General features: G+C 39.5%; 1 protein-coding gene across 1 annotated transcript; it reads left to right on the forward strand.

The window, feature by feature from the left end:
- Nucleotides 1-1,875: 1,875 nt before the first annotated feature.
- prss16 (serine protease 16) lies at nt 1,876-16,851 on the forward strand. Its single transcript, XM_087851482.1, has 13 exons — nt 1,876-1,936; nt 2,568-2,743; nt 4,423-4,522; nt 6,732-6,861; nt 7,244-7,367; nt 9,292-9,369; nt 11,284-11,331; nt 11,428-11,547; nt 13,803-13,967; nt 14,199-14,340; nt 14,982-15,161; nt 15,306-15,460; nt 16,331-16,851. The coding sequence occupies exons 1-13, from the start codon at nt 1,876-1,878 to the stop codon at nt 16,400-16,402; spliced, it is 1,551 nt and encodes a 516-aa protein (XP_087707608.1). The 3' UTR covers nt 16,403-16,851.
- The last annotated feature ends 1,295 nt before the right edge of the window (nt 16,852-18,146 follow it).

The following is an 18,146-nucleotide window of genomic DNA, read 5'->3' on the forward strand; positions in this document are numbered from 1 at the left end:
ATGGTGTCATCTTCTACGACAGTTCTTTGTATTTCTCTCAGTCTCAAAGCGTTGTTTGCAGCCACCATTGCACAAATTCTTTCCTCTTGCTGCGGAGTCAAAAGTGGACCTCTTCCACCTCTTCTAGGTTGTCTGGCAGTCCTTTTTGAGATGCAGATGAAAAAACACAAACATAAATAAGCACAAACATGCTTACAGTAACTGTTACAGGACTATCATTCAAAACTCCTTTCTTTACAGCATTACTGTATTGTACCACAGCACACTATGCCACACCTGGGCCAAGTCTGCGCTTCAGTTACAGTACGTCTATATGTAAAGATCTATAAGGTCATGTCCCAATGCAAGTCTCCTGTATGACTATGAAAGTGCAGAGCAAATTAGTTTGTGCTGAATAACTACATTACAGTATGCTCACCTGTTTTCCCGATGAAATGTGTGAATAATAGAACTTACAGTAGTTCTCCCATCATTTGGCTGCACCCTTCGACCTCGGCCATTGTGAGGCCATGGTTTATCACATGATCCACAAGTGTTGCCCTGATTTCGTCAGGAACGTGTCTATGTGGTTGGCCTCTTCTTACCCGGTTTTGTCCTCGTCCTCCACCGATCCTCACCCCTCTTCCACAAGGCTGACGTTCCATGTTCTGCAGTTTTGTAGATTCAGTATGCACCTCATGCCAATCCTGTCTGTTGGTTTACATTATATATATACTTGTAGAGTAGGGGATACTGTAACGCGATTCACCTGTGACTGGGTAGAAGAGGCTTTTCATTGGTTGCAAGTAAGAGTACAAGTGCAAGTAAGTAACACACACCAATTTTCATTAGTGTGAGATAAGGTTCACCTGAGAAAAGTAATTTATGGAGATTTTCGAGGAAACTCCTTAAAAATAGGGTTTTCAAAATGGGTGTACAAATTGTTTGACAAGATGTTCAACAATTTTGAGTGCACTGACACAAGCAATGAAATGAAGACTATTAGTTGTAAGGAAAATGACTATTCAGCCAGTACAAGTATAAATAATTGTGACATTCATGATAAAAGCAAGGAGATAGTGATGAATAGCAAGTCAAAAGTGACCATTCTTTAGATATTTGTACTTACTCAACTGCTTCATGTCCAAAGGCATTTGCCACAAGGTTGTGCCAAAACGACTACATGTTGTGGAGGTTGAACTAACTATTGTGCAAAGTTTAATTCTGTTGTGAGAAATGCACCAAAGCAACTGAGAAAAACTGTAACAGAAAAGATTGTAATACAAAATCTATTAGACTTAATTTGAAATTCTGGTAGAACTATAATATAATATAGTATTTGTTCTAAAATTAAAGTATAATTTGTATTTACCTACAAATATTTACTGATAGATACAAGTTTTTAGTGCGAAGAAGAAATAATTATACTGTAAGTAATTTGAATTATACTTTAGGTATATTGCAGGAAAGGAGAAACTCTTTAGGTAGTGAGACTCTTACGCACAGGTAAGAGTGTCACTACCGCTTGGTGAGTAGTTTGCATTGGCAGATATATCAACGTTGTACACATCCTGAATGTAACGGTGTCATTCCATAATATTTGAGATAGATAGATATGAACTGAGCCTCTGTGTGGAGATAGGATAGTATCTCTCACTACTCAGGAAGCTGCAAAAAGTTGAAAACTGCCCTTTGTAACTCAACCATTCAAAAAAAAGCTGTTACAAAGCAGAGAGGTCTAATTACAGGACGAGGCTGATGCTCATTTCTGCTGAGCAGTTTTTATTAGTGCACGCACACACACACACAGTCACACACACAGGAGCCCTTCAGGGACTATATATGGGACCCACAGAGTGACGTCTTGTGTGTTACAGAGTGGATATAGAATTTAAGATGAATTTCTTAACATTGCGCTGTCTCCTTCCTCTGCTACTTTTAAACTTTGTTTATTCTGGTGAGTTAATGAAAATTCCACTAAATGTGATACTTTAGATCTTAATTTAAAGTACTGTGCACAGGCCTTGACCAATTCCTTATTGCTTCATAATTTCCTAGGGAATTAAGAAATAACTGCTTATTAAAATGTTTAAAATGTATACAATATAGTATATAAGGCAAAAACAGGGTTTTTTCCAATTCTGAATTTATTCTTCAACACAGCTTGAACCCTCTTGGTCAAACGTTATTGTAATTTCTTTAAGTAGTCTTCAGGAATATTTCTCCAGACTTCTTGAATGTCATTCAAAGCTCTCTTTTTTTGGATGTTTCTGCCTTTTGTTCTGTTCTCTGTCAAGATGGTCCCACGCTGGGCAGTCCATGACAGACAAATTTAGATTCATTCATCATCTTCAGTCACATGAGGATCAATCAGTTGTTTAGATATAACAAAATATGGTTCACCTGTTCATATCACTAATCTGGCCAACAGAGCTAAGACGGTGCCAAGTTCTCCATTATTTTGCATAAATTATGTTTAGCTTATGATTTAGATTACAAACTATTCAAGTTTAGATTCATTCATTTAAGCAGTTTCACAGTTTTTTTTCTGTCCTATGTTTTTTTTGTTTGTTGTTTTTTGCTAACAGGACAGATTCTGAGGATGATCAAGAGGCGTGCACGTGACAACCAGCTTCAGAAAAACAAGCAGCTTCTCCTGAAGCTCACAGTCAGTCTTCATCAGCCTCTCCACCACGTGAAGGAGGGTTGGATTGTCCAGCCCCTGGACCATTTCAACCAACAAAATAGCAACACCTTCCCTCAGGTAGAGGAACACTGAGCAATGCTTTAATGCTTCACACCCCTGCCTGCACGTAAAGGTTATTCACTTAAAGGCAGCTAAAAGAAAAAGATTTTTTTTAAAAAAACAACAAAACTTTTATGTAACTGAAAAATATATTAAATAATCATATGTGGGAAAAGGAAATTTTGCTATTGCTCTAGCAAAAATAACTTCTTACAGGTGTTTTGTAATGACTTTTTTGACATCTTTGATTCCCACTTGGATTTACATCTGAGTTTTTCACTGAATTTGGCAGCGTGTTTAAAGTCTTTATCATTACAAAAGGTTCATCTCAAACCTTCAGATAAACTATCTTATTATTTTCAAGCACTCATTGACTTGATGCAGAAGAACATTTCTACCACAGTGCTTCATACTTGGTTCTTCTCCCAAGATGCTATTTTTAGTATGCAGCAAACACATTTCCCTTCAGACGCCTGCTTTGTATGTGTAAAATTTGCATCTTTAGGTATCACCATTTGCAAGAGTTATTTACAGGTTCTCTGATAATATTTTGTGGTTCTTGAGAATTTCTATTTCAGGTTGTCTTTTCTCAGGCTGAATTTGCTGAAGCAGCCAGTCCAAGTCCAGACCAACTTCAAGTTTTGTTTGCTTTGTTTGAAATTTAGAAATCTTTTTTTATTCTCTGTTAGACTAATAAGCTCGAGCTTGTCTTTGAAGGCCTCAAAGAGCTTCTTCCAACTGTGGCATGACATTTAAAGAGACAAAATAATACAGCATGCCAGAGGTTTGATCAAAGATAGAGTCTGCCTGGCACTCCCTTAGGAGCATCTCGTCCCCTTTTTTAATATTTTGGATTTGAAATGGTGTGGTTATGTTATTAGGGATTTTTTAAAAAAAGATAATGAAGAATATTACAAAATGTTAGTTTTTGATGTTATTTCAGTATATCGTCTTATCTTATCTGTAGGCATTGCATCAAAGAGAATCAAATGTTGGCTTGGCTAAATATGGACGATATCCATTTTCTACTTTTTAAATATGACTCTAAATTTACATTTCACTTCTGGGCACAGACCTCTCCAGTGTGAGTGCATGGTGCTGATAATTAAAGGCTTGATGTTTGAGAGGTCTTTGAAAATCTATGTTAACGATAAGAGAACTCTTCCATCAGTCAGATCCTGTGAACCATGTGAGGCCATAATTTATTTAAAGCACTGGAGAAGATGCCATCGTGTGATATTTCTGAAGACTGCTTGGATTGCAGTGACGCTGATAAAACAGATGCCCCGTCAGCTCAAATCGCAAAATAGGCTGCGTGCAGCAGAGCAAGTGTCCCGTCCCACTGAATCCTGCTGCTTTCACTTTGTTGTGGAGACAAGAGCTAAACTGAGTTGCTGTGGTTCTTAAGAAGCAGAGAGTGAGCGGTCCATTCAGAGAAATGTAGACTAGATGAACCTTTTTCATCACTCCTGATTCAGCAGGGAGCGACAGGGTGGCGTTTCCTGACAGCTTGAACTGAAATGTTCGGCCTCATTTAGCTCTTGCAGCCATTTGAGGCTGCCAATGTGCAAATGTGCCCACTCCAGCATCAAGTAAAGGATTACTCAGAGCAAGTCCTTGAATGTGCACTGCTGCCGGTTTGGGAGAGCATAAATAAAGCATGTCTTTCTTCTTGTACTTTTCTCAATGTCCTCCAGAGGTTCTTTGTGAATGAGGCATACTGGCAGCATCCTGATGGCCCGGTGTTTCTCTACATTGGGGGAGAAGGGCCCCTCGTTGAGTATGATGTTCTGACAGGTAGTGTAAAATACAGCACATATCGTCACCTGTTTGTGCCTTTCACAGATCAGACACGCATATGAAATCAGTGTTCAAAACACTCAAAGAACTGGCAACATAATGAATTAAGAATCAGACTTTGGAGGTAAAGTGATGCTCATCTGCGAGTATATCTGTGTTTTGTCTTTTTTGTACCCTAAAACTTGTTTTGTAAGTACCCGTAATCCCCCAGAGAAGCGTCTATAGGAGACATAGGAAAAAGGAGATGTTGGTACTGGGTTACAATTTTAAAACACACAGGAACAGTGCTTTTATACTAAATTCACCTGTTATCATACTTTACTGCTAAAAATATACTGTGGAACATTTTTGTAATATACAGTAGATCGCTAATCATTAATATTACGTAGATTGTTGTTTAACAAGGACAAAACTTTAAAGAAGACCTATTATATATCAATAGAGTCACTTTGCAAGCTCTTTGAACTCCTCCTCCCTTCCCCTTTTCGGCCATTTTTCCTATAAGCAACCTTTCTTCTGATTGGCTTCCCCACATAAACAGAATACTTGAAAAGCTGGTAAGCAGAGTTTCTGTTATTAATATAGCCAGAAAGTGTGTGGCAGAGATCGTCATATTAATGATATCCCATGTCACTAATACTCTGCACATTGCCACTCCCTCACGTTCTCTAACATCTTCCTGATCTGCTCGCCTCACCACCATGGGCTTTCAGCCAATTGGCCCCTTGTCTTTGTAACTCTCTCCACATTTGCGACACTGATTCTCACCCTATCTTTAAAGCAAGCCTTAAAACAGACTTTTTTTAAACTTGCTTTTTCTGTTTAATTTTAATTTTATGAAGCACTGATGTTTAATTCAGTCAGTTTGTCAGTTTGTCCATACTGTGATTTTGTTATTTAATTGCTTTTATCATTGAGTGTCTTGACAGGTGTATATAAATAAAATGCATACTTTTTATTACAGTTATCCCTTCTCTATGACATCATACAGATCCAATCACAGAAAAAATGTCTAATACTGAGGATTTAGATCAGTCAGAAGCCTGTGAGCTTTATCCTCACAGCAATTACTACAACTTATACACTGACCTAATTTTTATAAACACCGGCCATGTTTAATATGAGCACAGACAGCAGTCACAGTGCATTTATGACAGAAAATAAGGAAAGTGATTAATAGGTCCAGCAAGGTCAGGGAGGAGGCTGTATTTGAATGGCTATAGCTATTAGCTACATGTAGATGTTGGTTTTTATAAATCATTAGTTCATTATTTTGATAATAGTTTAGATAATTTAGGATTTTTCTAAGCACAATGCCAAAATGATGGTTGACAAGAAATTATACTTATTTTCACAGCTAATTCAACACTATCATTTTGATATTTTCTTGTTTTTCACATTTTATGGCAGTACAGGCTCAATCATCACTGTCACCATTCATATATCAAGAAGATTATAGATGAAAAGCCTTTCTGATGGCACCACTGTCATATTTTATATTATATATATATATATATATATATATATATATATCGAGAGTTCATTCATTTGTGTTTTCTGAAATTAGTCTTCAAATGTCAAACAGTCTAGCCCCAGAGCCTCTTTCAAGAAATGACCAAAGAGAAGAAGAATCGTTAGGAGAATAGTGAACAGGAAGTGTAAAATATCACAGCAATATGGAGAAGATCAGCATTCTCCGTAAAAGCCTGTTATCTATAAGCACACTTCCACCTGAAATCAAATTAATTACAGACCTTAAATCTTTCACAGTAAAGGTCAAAGTTCGTAAAAAAGCACAGAGCTGCAGCTATTTCAGTTAATTAGAATTTCATAATTCTCTGTATGTCTTTTATTAGATTTCTACATTTTGTGTCCAGTTAGTGTATATTTACCATAGTTTTGTATCTACAGTACATCGTGGTTCTATGTGATTGAATATTATAAACTTTTATTTATTAAACTGCATCATCTGGATTGTATAAAATTGATCAATAGTGCAAATAGTCATTAGTTACCACTGAATAGTTTCCATATTTTTACTCAGACCGTAGCAGGACTTTAACAGTGTAGCTGGACACATCACACTTTGTAACTTTTTAAAGTTACACTCACTTTTAAGCCTCTCGTGTACCGTACCTGCATCTCTAAAAAAAATTTAGGGCTTGCTTCACAATGAATCTTATCTGCTTTGAACATGTTTTCCCAGGTCACCATAGTGACATGGCTGAAGAGCACGGTGCTCTACTTCTGGCTCTGGAGCATCGTTTCTATGGTGACAGCATTAACCCTGATGGCCTCAAAACAGAGAACCTGGCAGACCTAAGCAGCCAGCAAGCGTTAGTGCTGACTCTCTACCTGTGTGTGTGTGTGTGTGTGTGTGTGTGTGTGTGTGTGTGTGTGTGTGTGTGTGTGTGTGTGTGTGTGTGTGTGTGTGTGTGTGTGTGTGTGTGTGGGTGTTCATCATGCAAATGTGTATCTTTCCCATCGCATTTTTCCTGCATATGAATGCACACCTGTCTATCTTAGGATTCATTAGGACATAGACTATCAGTAATTTTATTTGTAAGTCAGGCAAATCTAATGTAATTTTGTACATTTGATTCCAAGTGTCTCTCTGTCGTTTCATCTATCTGATTGCATTTGTCTTCGTGACTTTTGTGCAGACCTGTTTAGATGCATGTGCACTTTATTTTTTGTAATTTGTTTCTTTTCATTCAGACTTGCTGACCTGGCTGCATTCCACCAGTACATCAGCCAAAACTTCAATCTGACGCACAGAAACACATGGATCAGCTTCGGAGGCTCATACTCTGGAGCTCTATCAGCCTGGTTCAGAGGAAAGGTACAGGACATGGTTTACATATGGAAGCATTCAAAGATGCATAAGGCTTCAAACTTTAAAATACAGCACCTCACAATCTTTAAAAATCAATCCTATAAAAGACAGAGGAAGATTTTAGAGCTTATTGACTGTTCTTCTGGAACAACACTTCTTCTTCCTGATACTGTAACTGAGATATTTTTTGTTCTATATCAGTTTACAAAAACAGATCAGAGCAACATATTTGTATTTCATACTGACAGGAAAGATCTAGTTTAGGGAAAGACACAGCGTGAGTCATTTGTTTCCGAAGAACTGTAGACAGGCAATAATTCATAGATGCTCTTCTGTTTATACCCTGAGGAGGAGATAAGAAAGTACTGAATCTCATCTTACTATACGAATGCAAGTCCACAAACTAAAAGAAGATGATTCTTTAAGTGAATATTTGTGGTTACTCTTGTGCAATGATTTTCTAGACAAAGAGTTAATCAGTACCCTTTCTGAGGTCATGACGTTACTATGCTACCTCTATGGTTTTGTTAGTAAATTCCATAAAAAGACTAAAATCAACTACATTATGAAAAAGTGTTTCCCACTTCCAGATTTTTTAACATATCTTTCACATGTTGAATTGCATATTTTAGATAATCAAACATATTTTAATATTAGCCAAATATAAGCAGAGTACATACAAAATGCAGTATTTAAAATAGTGATTTCAGGTAATAAGGGGTGGAAAGCTCACCAAACCATGAATTCTGGACTTTACCAGAAAATCCTGAAGGAGAATGTCTGGCTGTCAGGGTTTGGAGTGGCCTAGTCAAAGTCCAGACTCAAGATGTTTGGCATGACCTTAAAGAGGCCGTTCATGCTCAAAAATCCTCCAGTTCCTCCAAAGTGATGTGAAAGACTCATATTATTAGTTATCAAAAACATTTGATTGCAGTTCTTGCTGCCAAAGGTGGCACAACCAGTTATTAGTTTTAGTGGGCAATTACTTTTTAAAAAGAGGATCATGTAGGTCTGGATAGCTTTTAATACACACAAAAAAACCTACTTCTTAAAAGCACTTAATCAATAAATAAATATTCAAAACTGCAATTTTGTATTTACTCTGGTTATCTTTGTTTAATATTAGAATTTGTTTGATGATCTGACACTTGCAAATGTGAGAAATATGCAAAAGAAATAAGAAAAGTCCTACCAGGTGTAGGACTGGACTCTCACACACATCACCACACGCACCACCACACATTTCCTATAATTTATAATCTTTATAACCTCTTTCTGCTATTTGCACATTTTTTACTGTAAATTTCTAAGTTAATTTGTAAATTTTGTAGTAACCTGTAAATTGTAAATACTGCAAAACTTTTTTCTGTCATTTAATGGCCGGGCATTGTACAGCTACAAGCATTTCACCCCATGTCATAATGTGTATGGTTGTGTGTGTGTGTGACAAATAAAATTTGAATTTGAATTTGAAATCAGGAAGGCGCATATATTCAGCGCTGTATATAGAAGTACATCGATTGCTGCTTCCACTCTTCATAGCCTGCATGCAGCTCTCCATGAATTCATTCCCAAAGAAAGAGGAAGTGTTTAAGTGGTGTTTGGTAAAGAAGATTTTAGGAAATACTTTTAGAACATCTGAGGATGAAGCCACTTTCAAGTATGGATTTGACTGCTGCATTAGTCCCTGTATAGCAAAAGCAAGGAGCTAAATCAAGCTCAGTCACCATATTAAGTGGAGTCATGTAGTGTAACGGTGTGTCTTTGGACAGTGACGTGGAGAGGAATGTTACATGTTAAGCGTTGGATATAAAGACATGTATAGATTATCGGGTTGTTAACATTGATCTTTATGTTTTACAAAAATCATGTAAAATCAACAGAAATATATTAATTGTTTTTGTGTGTCTTCTCTCGCTCTGTACTGCAGTTTCCCAATCTGGTGTATGGAGCTGTGGCCTCCTCTGCTCCAGTCAAGGCAAAGCTGGACTTTTCTGAGTATAACAACGTAATACGACACAAACCATGGTCACAGGATTTAATATCACCATTCATTTAATTATTATTGATTTCTTTGTGTTTTCATCGCTGACTCTTATGGGCTGAATGTGTTTTTCACCATCAAAGAAGTAACTGTGATCAAGTCCAGTTTTTCCCTTCTGATGATGTCAGTACACCACAAAAGAAACAGCTTTAGTGAAGGTTACAAATGATCTTCTTATGGCCTCTGACAGTGGACTCATCTCTGTGCTTGTCCTTCTTGACCTTAGTGCAGCATTCGATACTGTTGACCATAATATCCTATTAGAGCGATTAGAACATGCTGTAGGTATTACAGGTATTGCACTGCAGTGGTTTGTATCATATCTATCTAATAGACTCCAATTTGTGCATGTAAATGGAGAGTCCTCTTCACACACTGAGGTTAATTATGGAGTTCCACAGGGTTCAGTGCTAGGGCCAATTCTGTTTACATTATACATGCTTCCCCTAGGCAGCATCATTAGAAGACATAGCATACATTTTCACTGCTATGCAGATGACACCCAGCTCTATCTGTCCATGAAGCCAGATAACACACACCAATTAGTTAAACTGCAGGAATGTCTTAAAGACATAAAGACTTGGATGGCCACTAACTTTCTGCTTCTTAACTCAGATAAAACTGAGGTCATTGTACTCGGCGCTGAAAAGCTTAGAAATATGGTATCTAACCAGATTCTTACTCTGGATGGCATTACCTTGGCCTCCAGTAACACTGTGAGGAACCTTGGAGTCATTTTTGACCAGGATATGTCCTTCAACGCACATATTAAACAAATATGTAAGACTGCGTTCTTCCATTTGCGCAACATCTCTAAAATTAGAAATATCCTGTCTCAGAGTGACGCTGAAAAACTAGTTCATGCATTTATTACTTCCAGGCTGGACTACTGCAATTCATTATTATCAGGATGTCCAAAAAACTCACTGAAAAGCCTTCAGTTAATCCAAAATGCTGCAGCAAGAGTACTGACAGGGACTAGAAAGAGAGAGCATATTTCTCCTGTTTTGGCTTCCCTTCATTGGCTTCCTGTTAAATCCAGAATTGAATTCAAAATCCTGCTCCTCACATACAAGGTCTTAAATAATCAGGCCCCATCTTATCTTAATGACCTTGTAGTACCATATCACCCTATTAGAGCACTTCGCTCCCGCTCTGCAGGCCTACTTGTTGTTCCTAGAGTATTTAAAAGTAGAATGGGAGGGAGAGCCTTCAGTTTTCAGGCCCCTCTTCTGTGGAACCAGCTTCCAGTTTGGATTCGGGAGACAGACACTATCTCTACTTTTAAGATTAGGCTTAAAACTTTCCTTTTTGCTAAAGCATATAGTTAGGGCTGGACCAGGTGACCCTGAATCCTCCCTTAGTTATGCTGCAATAGATGTAGGCTGCCGGGGGATTCCCATGATGCATTGAGTTTTTCCTTTCCAGTCACCTTTCTCACTCACTATGTGTTAACAGACCTCTCTGTATTGAATCATATCTGTTATTAATCTCTGTCTCTCTCCACAGCATGTCTTTCATCCTGTCTTCCTTCTCTCACCCCAACCGGTCGCAGCAGATGGCCCCGCCCCTCCCTGAGTCTGGTTCTGCTGGAGGTTTCTTCCTGTTAAAAGGGAGTTTTTCCTTCCCACTGTCGCCAAAGTGCTTGCTCATAGGGGGTCATATGATTGTTGGGTTTTTCTCTGTATCTATGAAGCGCCTTGAGGCGACTTTTGTTGTGATTTGGCGCTATATAAATAAAATTGAATTGAAAAGTTCCTCCATAACCAGGACTTGACCTTCGGTTCCTCTGTTGTACCTACATCCCTCCAAACGACTAAGGTGTCTACTGAAGTTCATTTCCTTTTGAATCACATATCTGCCTTTCCTCTATTTCAGGTTGTTGGCTTGAGCCTGTTGAATGAGGCAGTTGGTGGCTCAGAGAAGGTGAGAAGTCTGCCACCATCTGTGCATCATGTGTCAGGGATTAGATTTTAGTCTGTTACTTTTGTCTGTTAACCTCACACCATCCACTTCCTGCAGTGTCTGTCTAAAGTGCGTGAAGCGTTTGCTGCAGTGAAAGAAGCACTGATGAGTGGAAATATCAACCAGGTAGCCTCTGACTTTGGATGCTGTCAAATCCCCAAGGATCCGTATGATCAGGTGATGACATGCTTTGATGGACACCAAGCTCTTGTTCATGCGGTTCTGTTCATTTTTTGCTTTTTAAAAAAATTAAATATACACTTTTTTGTGATAACTTTCTTTTCCCACTGTATGCTGGTAATAAGCTGTTTGAACCTTTGCAATCACGTGAAAAAGAAAGCACAGCTTTATTTTAAACCTGTCTACAGTCTTTCTGTGATAAACATAGGACAACTGTCAGGTATATTATTGCATTTTATTGCAAAGTTCAACTTGATGGTAAAATGCCAAAGCTGTAGTTGCTAGACCTTCACTGCAAAACATAATATGGTGCTTGTCCAGTATAGTGTGTTGCTCTCTTGCTAAATATATTTAAACAAATATGGAGGTTAATTCAAAATTATTCATTTGCCTGTCACGGCTGTGGGGGCGAGCCGTGTGGTGAAGGAGGAAACGGATCCAAAATGCAGGCAGTGGACTGGTGATGAGAGTGACGTTTATTTACAGAAGTGGCAGTGACAGAACAGGCAGTGAGGAATGACAAATGACTGGAGAAACCTAAACTGGGAAAACTAAATGACAAACCTGAGAGCATAAGAAACAGAGTGCGGGGCAGAGAGCCGCAGACGGAGGAACTGAACACAGACGAACCAGCAACAGGCAGGAGAACACACAGGGCTTAAATACACACACCGGTAATCAGGGGATGAGAGACAGGAGGGCAACACACCTGAGAGAAATCGGAGCTGACAGGACAGGGGAAACCTGAACACACTCACATGAGACGGGGACCTTCAGAATAAAACAGGAAACTCAGACACAGAGAACCGGACACGACACTGAACTAAACAGACAGATTCACAAACAGACAGTGGGACCAGGGCAGGCACAGAACAGAAGCCTAACAAATCATAACAGAATACATACTCAGAATAAACAAAAGCATAAAGAAACACAAAACACTGAGTCGGCAGACTCAGGACCATGACATTGCCTGACTAATAAAGAGCTATGGGTCACTGAGTCCAGACTTTACTGAAGAGGGTGCTCAAAATGGGAGTCATGACATGAGGTTCAAAAACTGGAACTTAAACCGTGTATTGTCAACAGTTCTTCTTGTGGACCGCCGTGTTAGCCATTAGGTGTTCTGTATGTACTAGCATGATCCTTTCTGAGGCCAGAAAACAGAAATGAAAAACAACAGCAACAACAAAAGCTAACTCCAAAAAGCAGAAGCAGTGTGTAGAGCACACGCCATGATTTATTAGCTTGTAGAACCACTTTTAGCAGCAGTAACTTGAAGTGTCTGTTTACTGTATGTCTTTATCAAGCTCTCACATTGTTCTGGTGGAAGTGTGGCCCACTCTTCTTTGCAATGTTGATTCAGTTGTTTGAAGTTTGCAGGCATTTATTTATGCACAGCCCTCTTAAGGTCCCACCGTAGCATTTCAATTGGACCAGCGGTCCATTCCAGCACTTTGATTATTTTCTTTTTCAACTATTCTGTTGTAGATGTGCTGCTGTGCTTGGGATCACTTTCATATTTCATAACCCATTTTCAACCAAACGTTATCTGATCTGTCACACAGATAAAGAGAAAGAAGCTTTCTCAGGAAGCAAATAATGTCCTGATAATACCCTGATATGTAAAACCTGAACTGAAAGAGGATGCAAGCCTTTACTTTTCACATTCATTATAATGTGGCCACTAAACTGCCGGCCATAGCAGTTCATGGCTTCTCCAGATCCCTGGGAAAGCTCTCTTTTTAGACCTAGCCCTGCTTTCACAGTCCAGGTCAAATGAAAGAGTTTTTTAAGTAGTAGTATACATAAAGTGGGCTTAATTATTCGCCTACTTGTATTGACTGCGTGTGGGCTGTCAAAGTGTTTAGGCTGGTTAACAAACACTGTACACAGATTCAACTTTTCATGCTAATCTCTTGTTACCATTCAGTACTTTTAACTTTCCATTAATATCATTCACTTTTTACTATTTATCATCTAAAGTTAACAAGTTATTTACTGTATGTTCATTAGTTTAGTTTAGTTTAAGCATTAAATTTGCTCACTAAATCTATTTTGCTCTCTTATTTGAACACTGGGCTTCAAATATTAGTGTACTTTTCAGCTTATTTCCACGTAGTCTCCTAGTTGGCAATCGATATTTTTCCTCATTTAATCCTGTTTTCTTTCTCTTTATCTCTTTCCTTTCTTTGTATCCATCTCTTTCCAGTTTTTATGCAAGTGGACAATAACATATTCCTTTACTTTAGATTGAGCTGATGCAAAGCTTGGCCGACATTTTCATGGGAGCAGTGCAGTACAATGAAGAGGGGGTACTCATGTCGATAAATGAGCTTTGTGGCATAATGACCAACAGCAGCCAGGGATATCAGGATGAGATGGAAGCCTACAACCGCCTTGTTAAACTCTCACAGGTATGGAGAACAGAGCGGGCTCCTTCTCCACCTTTACATGTCGATATGTGGCCACCAGATGTCACAGCTGAGCCATTATCCTGTATGTCTGCTGTCCCTCTCAGAGCTAAAAACAAGCAGTGCAAGCATTAGTGATTCCCTTATGCCTTTACCTTTATGCAACTCCCACAACATCTGTCTACTAGTTTTGTTTCTTTTCTGTCTCTTTGCATGTGTTTCTGCACTTGACAGATTTACCGATTCACCAGTAAGGAGCCGTGTTTGGACATCTCCTATGAGAAATCAATGAAGGATCTGATGGACACGTCAGTCCATGCCGGCAGAAGAGGAGAGAGACAGTGGACCTACCAGACATGCACTGAATTTGGCTTCTGTACAAAACAAACACACACAGACACTTGTTTTCATATATTAGCGAGGACATCTAATTAACATAATGCTTTCCCTAGCTGCGTACTCTAACCATCAAAAAATGAATGCCTAACATGTGGGTGGCTGTAGCTCAGGTGGTAGAGCAGGTCATCTACTGATCGGAAGGTTGGTGGTTCGATTCCTGGCTTCCCCTAGTCTGCATGCCAAATATCCTTGGGCAAGATACTAACCCCAAATTGCTCTCCGATGCATCCATCGGAGTATGAATGTGTGTGAATGTTACTTAGAAAGCACTTAGAAAGATGTGCTTGTGCGAATGGGTCTGAATGGGTGAATGCACAAGTTGTGTAAAGCGCTTTGAGTACTCAGATGAGTAGAAAAGCGCTATATAAGAACCAGTCCATTTACCATTTAACCCTTAGCCTAAACCTAATTGTAATCCTGACACTAAAACAGCATTTTGAACCTGGAAAATGCCTTCAATCTTGTGGAGATGGGCATCTTGTCCCCATAAGTGACTGTTGTCCCCCACGAGTATAGTGGCATGCCAATTTTCTGTCCTCACAAAGTCATGTAGACATGTACACACACACACTAACACTTCTTTATCATACGGTGATTTTTTTCTTTTCGTGTTTGTAGACCAGACTTGTGAGGACGCCACTTGTCCTTTCTCTGGGATGTTGACCCTGCAGGATCAGACTAAGCTCTGTACCACGCTGTTTGGTATTTCCCAGCATTCCCTGCCTGCTCGCATCGCCTTCACAAACACTTATTTCGGAGGAGACAACCCACACACACACAGCATCCTTTATGTTAATGGTGAGAGTGGGTTTACTACAGACAAAGTCAGCACATTTACAGAGAAAATACAAGGCGAGACAGAGAACACCGCCTTTTCTTACATATTTAGATAACCAGCAGCACTTTCTTGACTGTTGAAGACTTTTTTTATCACTGCCACAGGAGGAATCGACCCGTGGAAGACGCTGTCGGTGGTGCAGGACGGGACTGAGGAAGGAGAGGAGGCCCAGACAATTTTCATTAAGGACACTGCTCACTGCGCTGACATGTCGAGTAGAAGAGTCACAGACCGCAGCTCGCTCACGAAAGCCAGACAGGTACCCACGCCTCACTGAGAAGTTTTCAATCTGAAAAGCATTTTTCAGAGCAGCTTCACACACCAGTCAGTGCTGTAATCCTTTAAAGCATATTTTCCTCTCTTTCCATGTCTGTCTTAAAACAGCACAGAGGTGCGCTTGAAGAGTAAACAGATCCTATCCTGACATTATTTCAGCCTAAGAAACAGAGGACAAAATCCACAATGCTCACATTTTAAAGTAAAATTCAAATTAGTGCATTTTACCTAAAGTTTTAGCTATTTTTGAACTTAAATTAAACTTCCAAATCTCAGAAGTAGAACATTTGATATGAGTTAACAACAAAGATGATGCACTCTCTAGTCAAATACATGCAACTGCACATTGCTGGTTAATTACATTGCAGCATTTACACCATATATTTCCAGAGCGTGCCTTGTCTCTTTTAAAGAGAAATGAGGTAATTCCAGCTTTAATAACTGTCAGAGTTGTAAAATATTGCCTCGTGATACAATAAACTATACTGTGAAAGTGTCAGTTAAATGCTGGAATGCATTTTTACACAGTATTGTGGATTTTGTCCTGCATATATATAGATATATAATCTATAAATCTCAAGTTAGTTGTGATTTATATATCATAGTGCACAAAACAACCACTTAAGTGCTGCTTGGTGGTGCACAATCACAAATCAAGTGCTTACTGCACTCTTGCAAATCACACATTGCGGGCATCCCATATCAAAACTAGCCTTTTAAACCACATACTAACACAGGAAGCACCTTTGCTTTGCGGTATAGTGTGGTAACAATCCTCAAGCAGTTGTAGCATTAAAAACATAATAAACCTTAATGTATGTCTGCCTTTCTTTCTCATCTTTCCACCTCTCAGGAGATTGAAAAACACGTGGCTAACTGGCTAAAGACAGCTGCCCAGGAGAAGCTGGAGAAAGGAACGTCCTGATCAGATCACGTTATAACCCGATCAGCCCTTATCACCCTCGTCTGAAGCTGATAAGAAATAGTTAATAATCTGTCCTCCGCCTCCTCCTTCTCCTGCTCATCATCTTCCATTTCCTCCCTCCTGTTCTCTGCCCCTTTGCTGTCCATCTATAACAATCTCACAGCACAGAGGCCGATCTGTGTATTTATGTGTTGTGCTTTTCGAGATTTTCCTCTTATGTCTTTATTTTGGACTTTGTGCTGAACATTTCCGATGTTTAGGCTGATTGAGTTTTTAGAGGTTTGTGTTCTTAACAGCCATTTCTCACTGATTAATTTTTAAATGGTGCTAGTAAAATAAAATGTTTTTCGTTTTTTTGTTTGTTTGTTTTTTAGCTGAGTTTTGTTTTTGAAGTATTCCTCAGTTGTCATAACCATTAAGTGTCACTAGGGTGTGATATTGCTACATGATGAAACCCATTTCTTGAGGCGCTGCGTATCAAAGTCTTGAGTGGCTTATCTGTTGTTTTTGATGGAATACAGTAAGCATGCGAATCTGAAGCATTTGGCTCTGATGTTTTTCTTTCTTTTTGCTTACATTTGTTAAAATCAATGAACTTCTGCGGATCTGATGAGATGGAGACTGTTTGTGACAGAAAGGTGAGGAAATTGTCCCAAGGCCATCTGTTTCCTTGTTTGTGTGTGTGTGTGTGTAAGTGTGTGTGTGTGTGTGTGTGTGTGAGAGAGAGAGAGAGAGAGAGAGAGAGAGAGAGAGAGAGAGAGAATATCTCAGTAGGGGGGTCAAAAGTGGGAGGTCGTGACCCTGCTGACCCCGTGGGAGTGAAGATCATCAATCAGCTAGAGGCTGGACAGAACAGCAGGAGGGGACAAGCGCACACACACAGACACACAAACACAGGCATACCTAGATACTGTAACAAATGCTGGGCATATAGCACAATGAAAGTGCATTTAAATGGACTAAACAAGTAATTGAATCAGACATCAAGCATTTATTTTACATTCCAGTCCCCCCTCCTCCTTCTCAGCCACACACCCACACGGCACACTGTGGTATCCATAAAGGACCGCCAGAGGTTTGCTGTTGGTAAATGTGTCTGTGTTTTCTGTGTTTATATATATATATATATAATATATAGTTTTCAGCCCAGCGCTTCTGTTTCATTCTGTTTTTAACAATCTACTTACTATAGTAAACAAACAAACACACACACACGCACGCACACTGCCACAAATTCCACTATCTGGATTATCAGCCAGCACTTGCAGGGCGACAGGGCATGCTTTTTCTATCTCCTCCTCCTCCCCCTCTTGCAGCCTGTCCTGTTGATCAATGAGGAAGTTCTTGGGCCTCAACTATTAATCAGAGCCTATCGGCTATCTGTCCGCCGGGCCAACCAATCAAAGCCCTACGACAGCTGGGCCATGAAAAATGTGGCCCAGTGGACTGAGGGGAGGCTGGAGAAGTTGGGGATGAGGGGGAGGGGTTGGTGGCAGTGGGGTCGCAGAGAAGAGAAGGGAGGTGAAGGAGCACTCTATCTGTTCCAAGTCAGATCAGGCTGCACGACTGCACTTAATGCACTTACAGTTGATTCTGTACATGCTGATGGCTGCCACACACACACACACACACACCTACACGACCATGATGAAGCACATAGCTTTCATGACACACAGAATGATTCATTTCAATCAACACACATTTTCTTCCTGATTTACATTTACTTCAGACAGAGACATTGTGC

This window comes from Neolamprologus brichardi, chromosome 14, assembly GCF_056152115.1.
Source record: "Neolamprologus brichardi isolate AB-2024 chromosome 14, ASM5615211v1, whole genome shotgun sequence".
NCBI classification, from domain to species: domain Eukaryota; kingdom Metazoa; phylum Chordata; class Actinopteri; order Cichliformes; family Cichlidae; genus Neolamprologus; species Neolamprologus brichardi.

Bases quoted from the DNA above. Each gene is read 5' to 3' on its own strand.
- prss16 (XM_087851482.1), top strand. From the start codon at position 1,876: ATGAATTTCTTAACATTGCGCTGTCTCCTTCCTCTGCTACTTTTAAAC. The intron at 4,523-6,731 runs GTAGTGTAAAAT...ATGTTTTCCCAG, and splicing joins TGAGTATGATGTTCTGACAG to GTCACCATAGTGACATGGCT. The intron at 11,332-11,427 runs GTGAGAAGTCTG...CACTTCCTGCAG, and splicing joins CAGTTGGTGGCTCAGAGAAG to TGTCTGTCTAAAGTGCGTGA.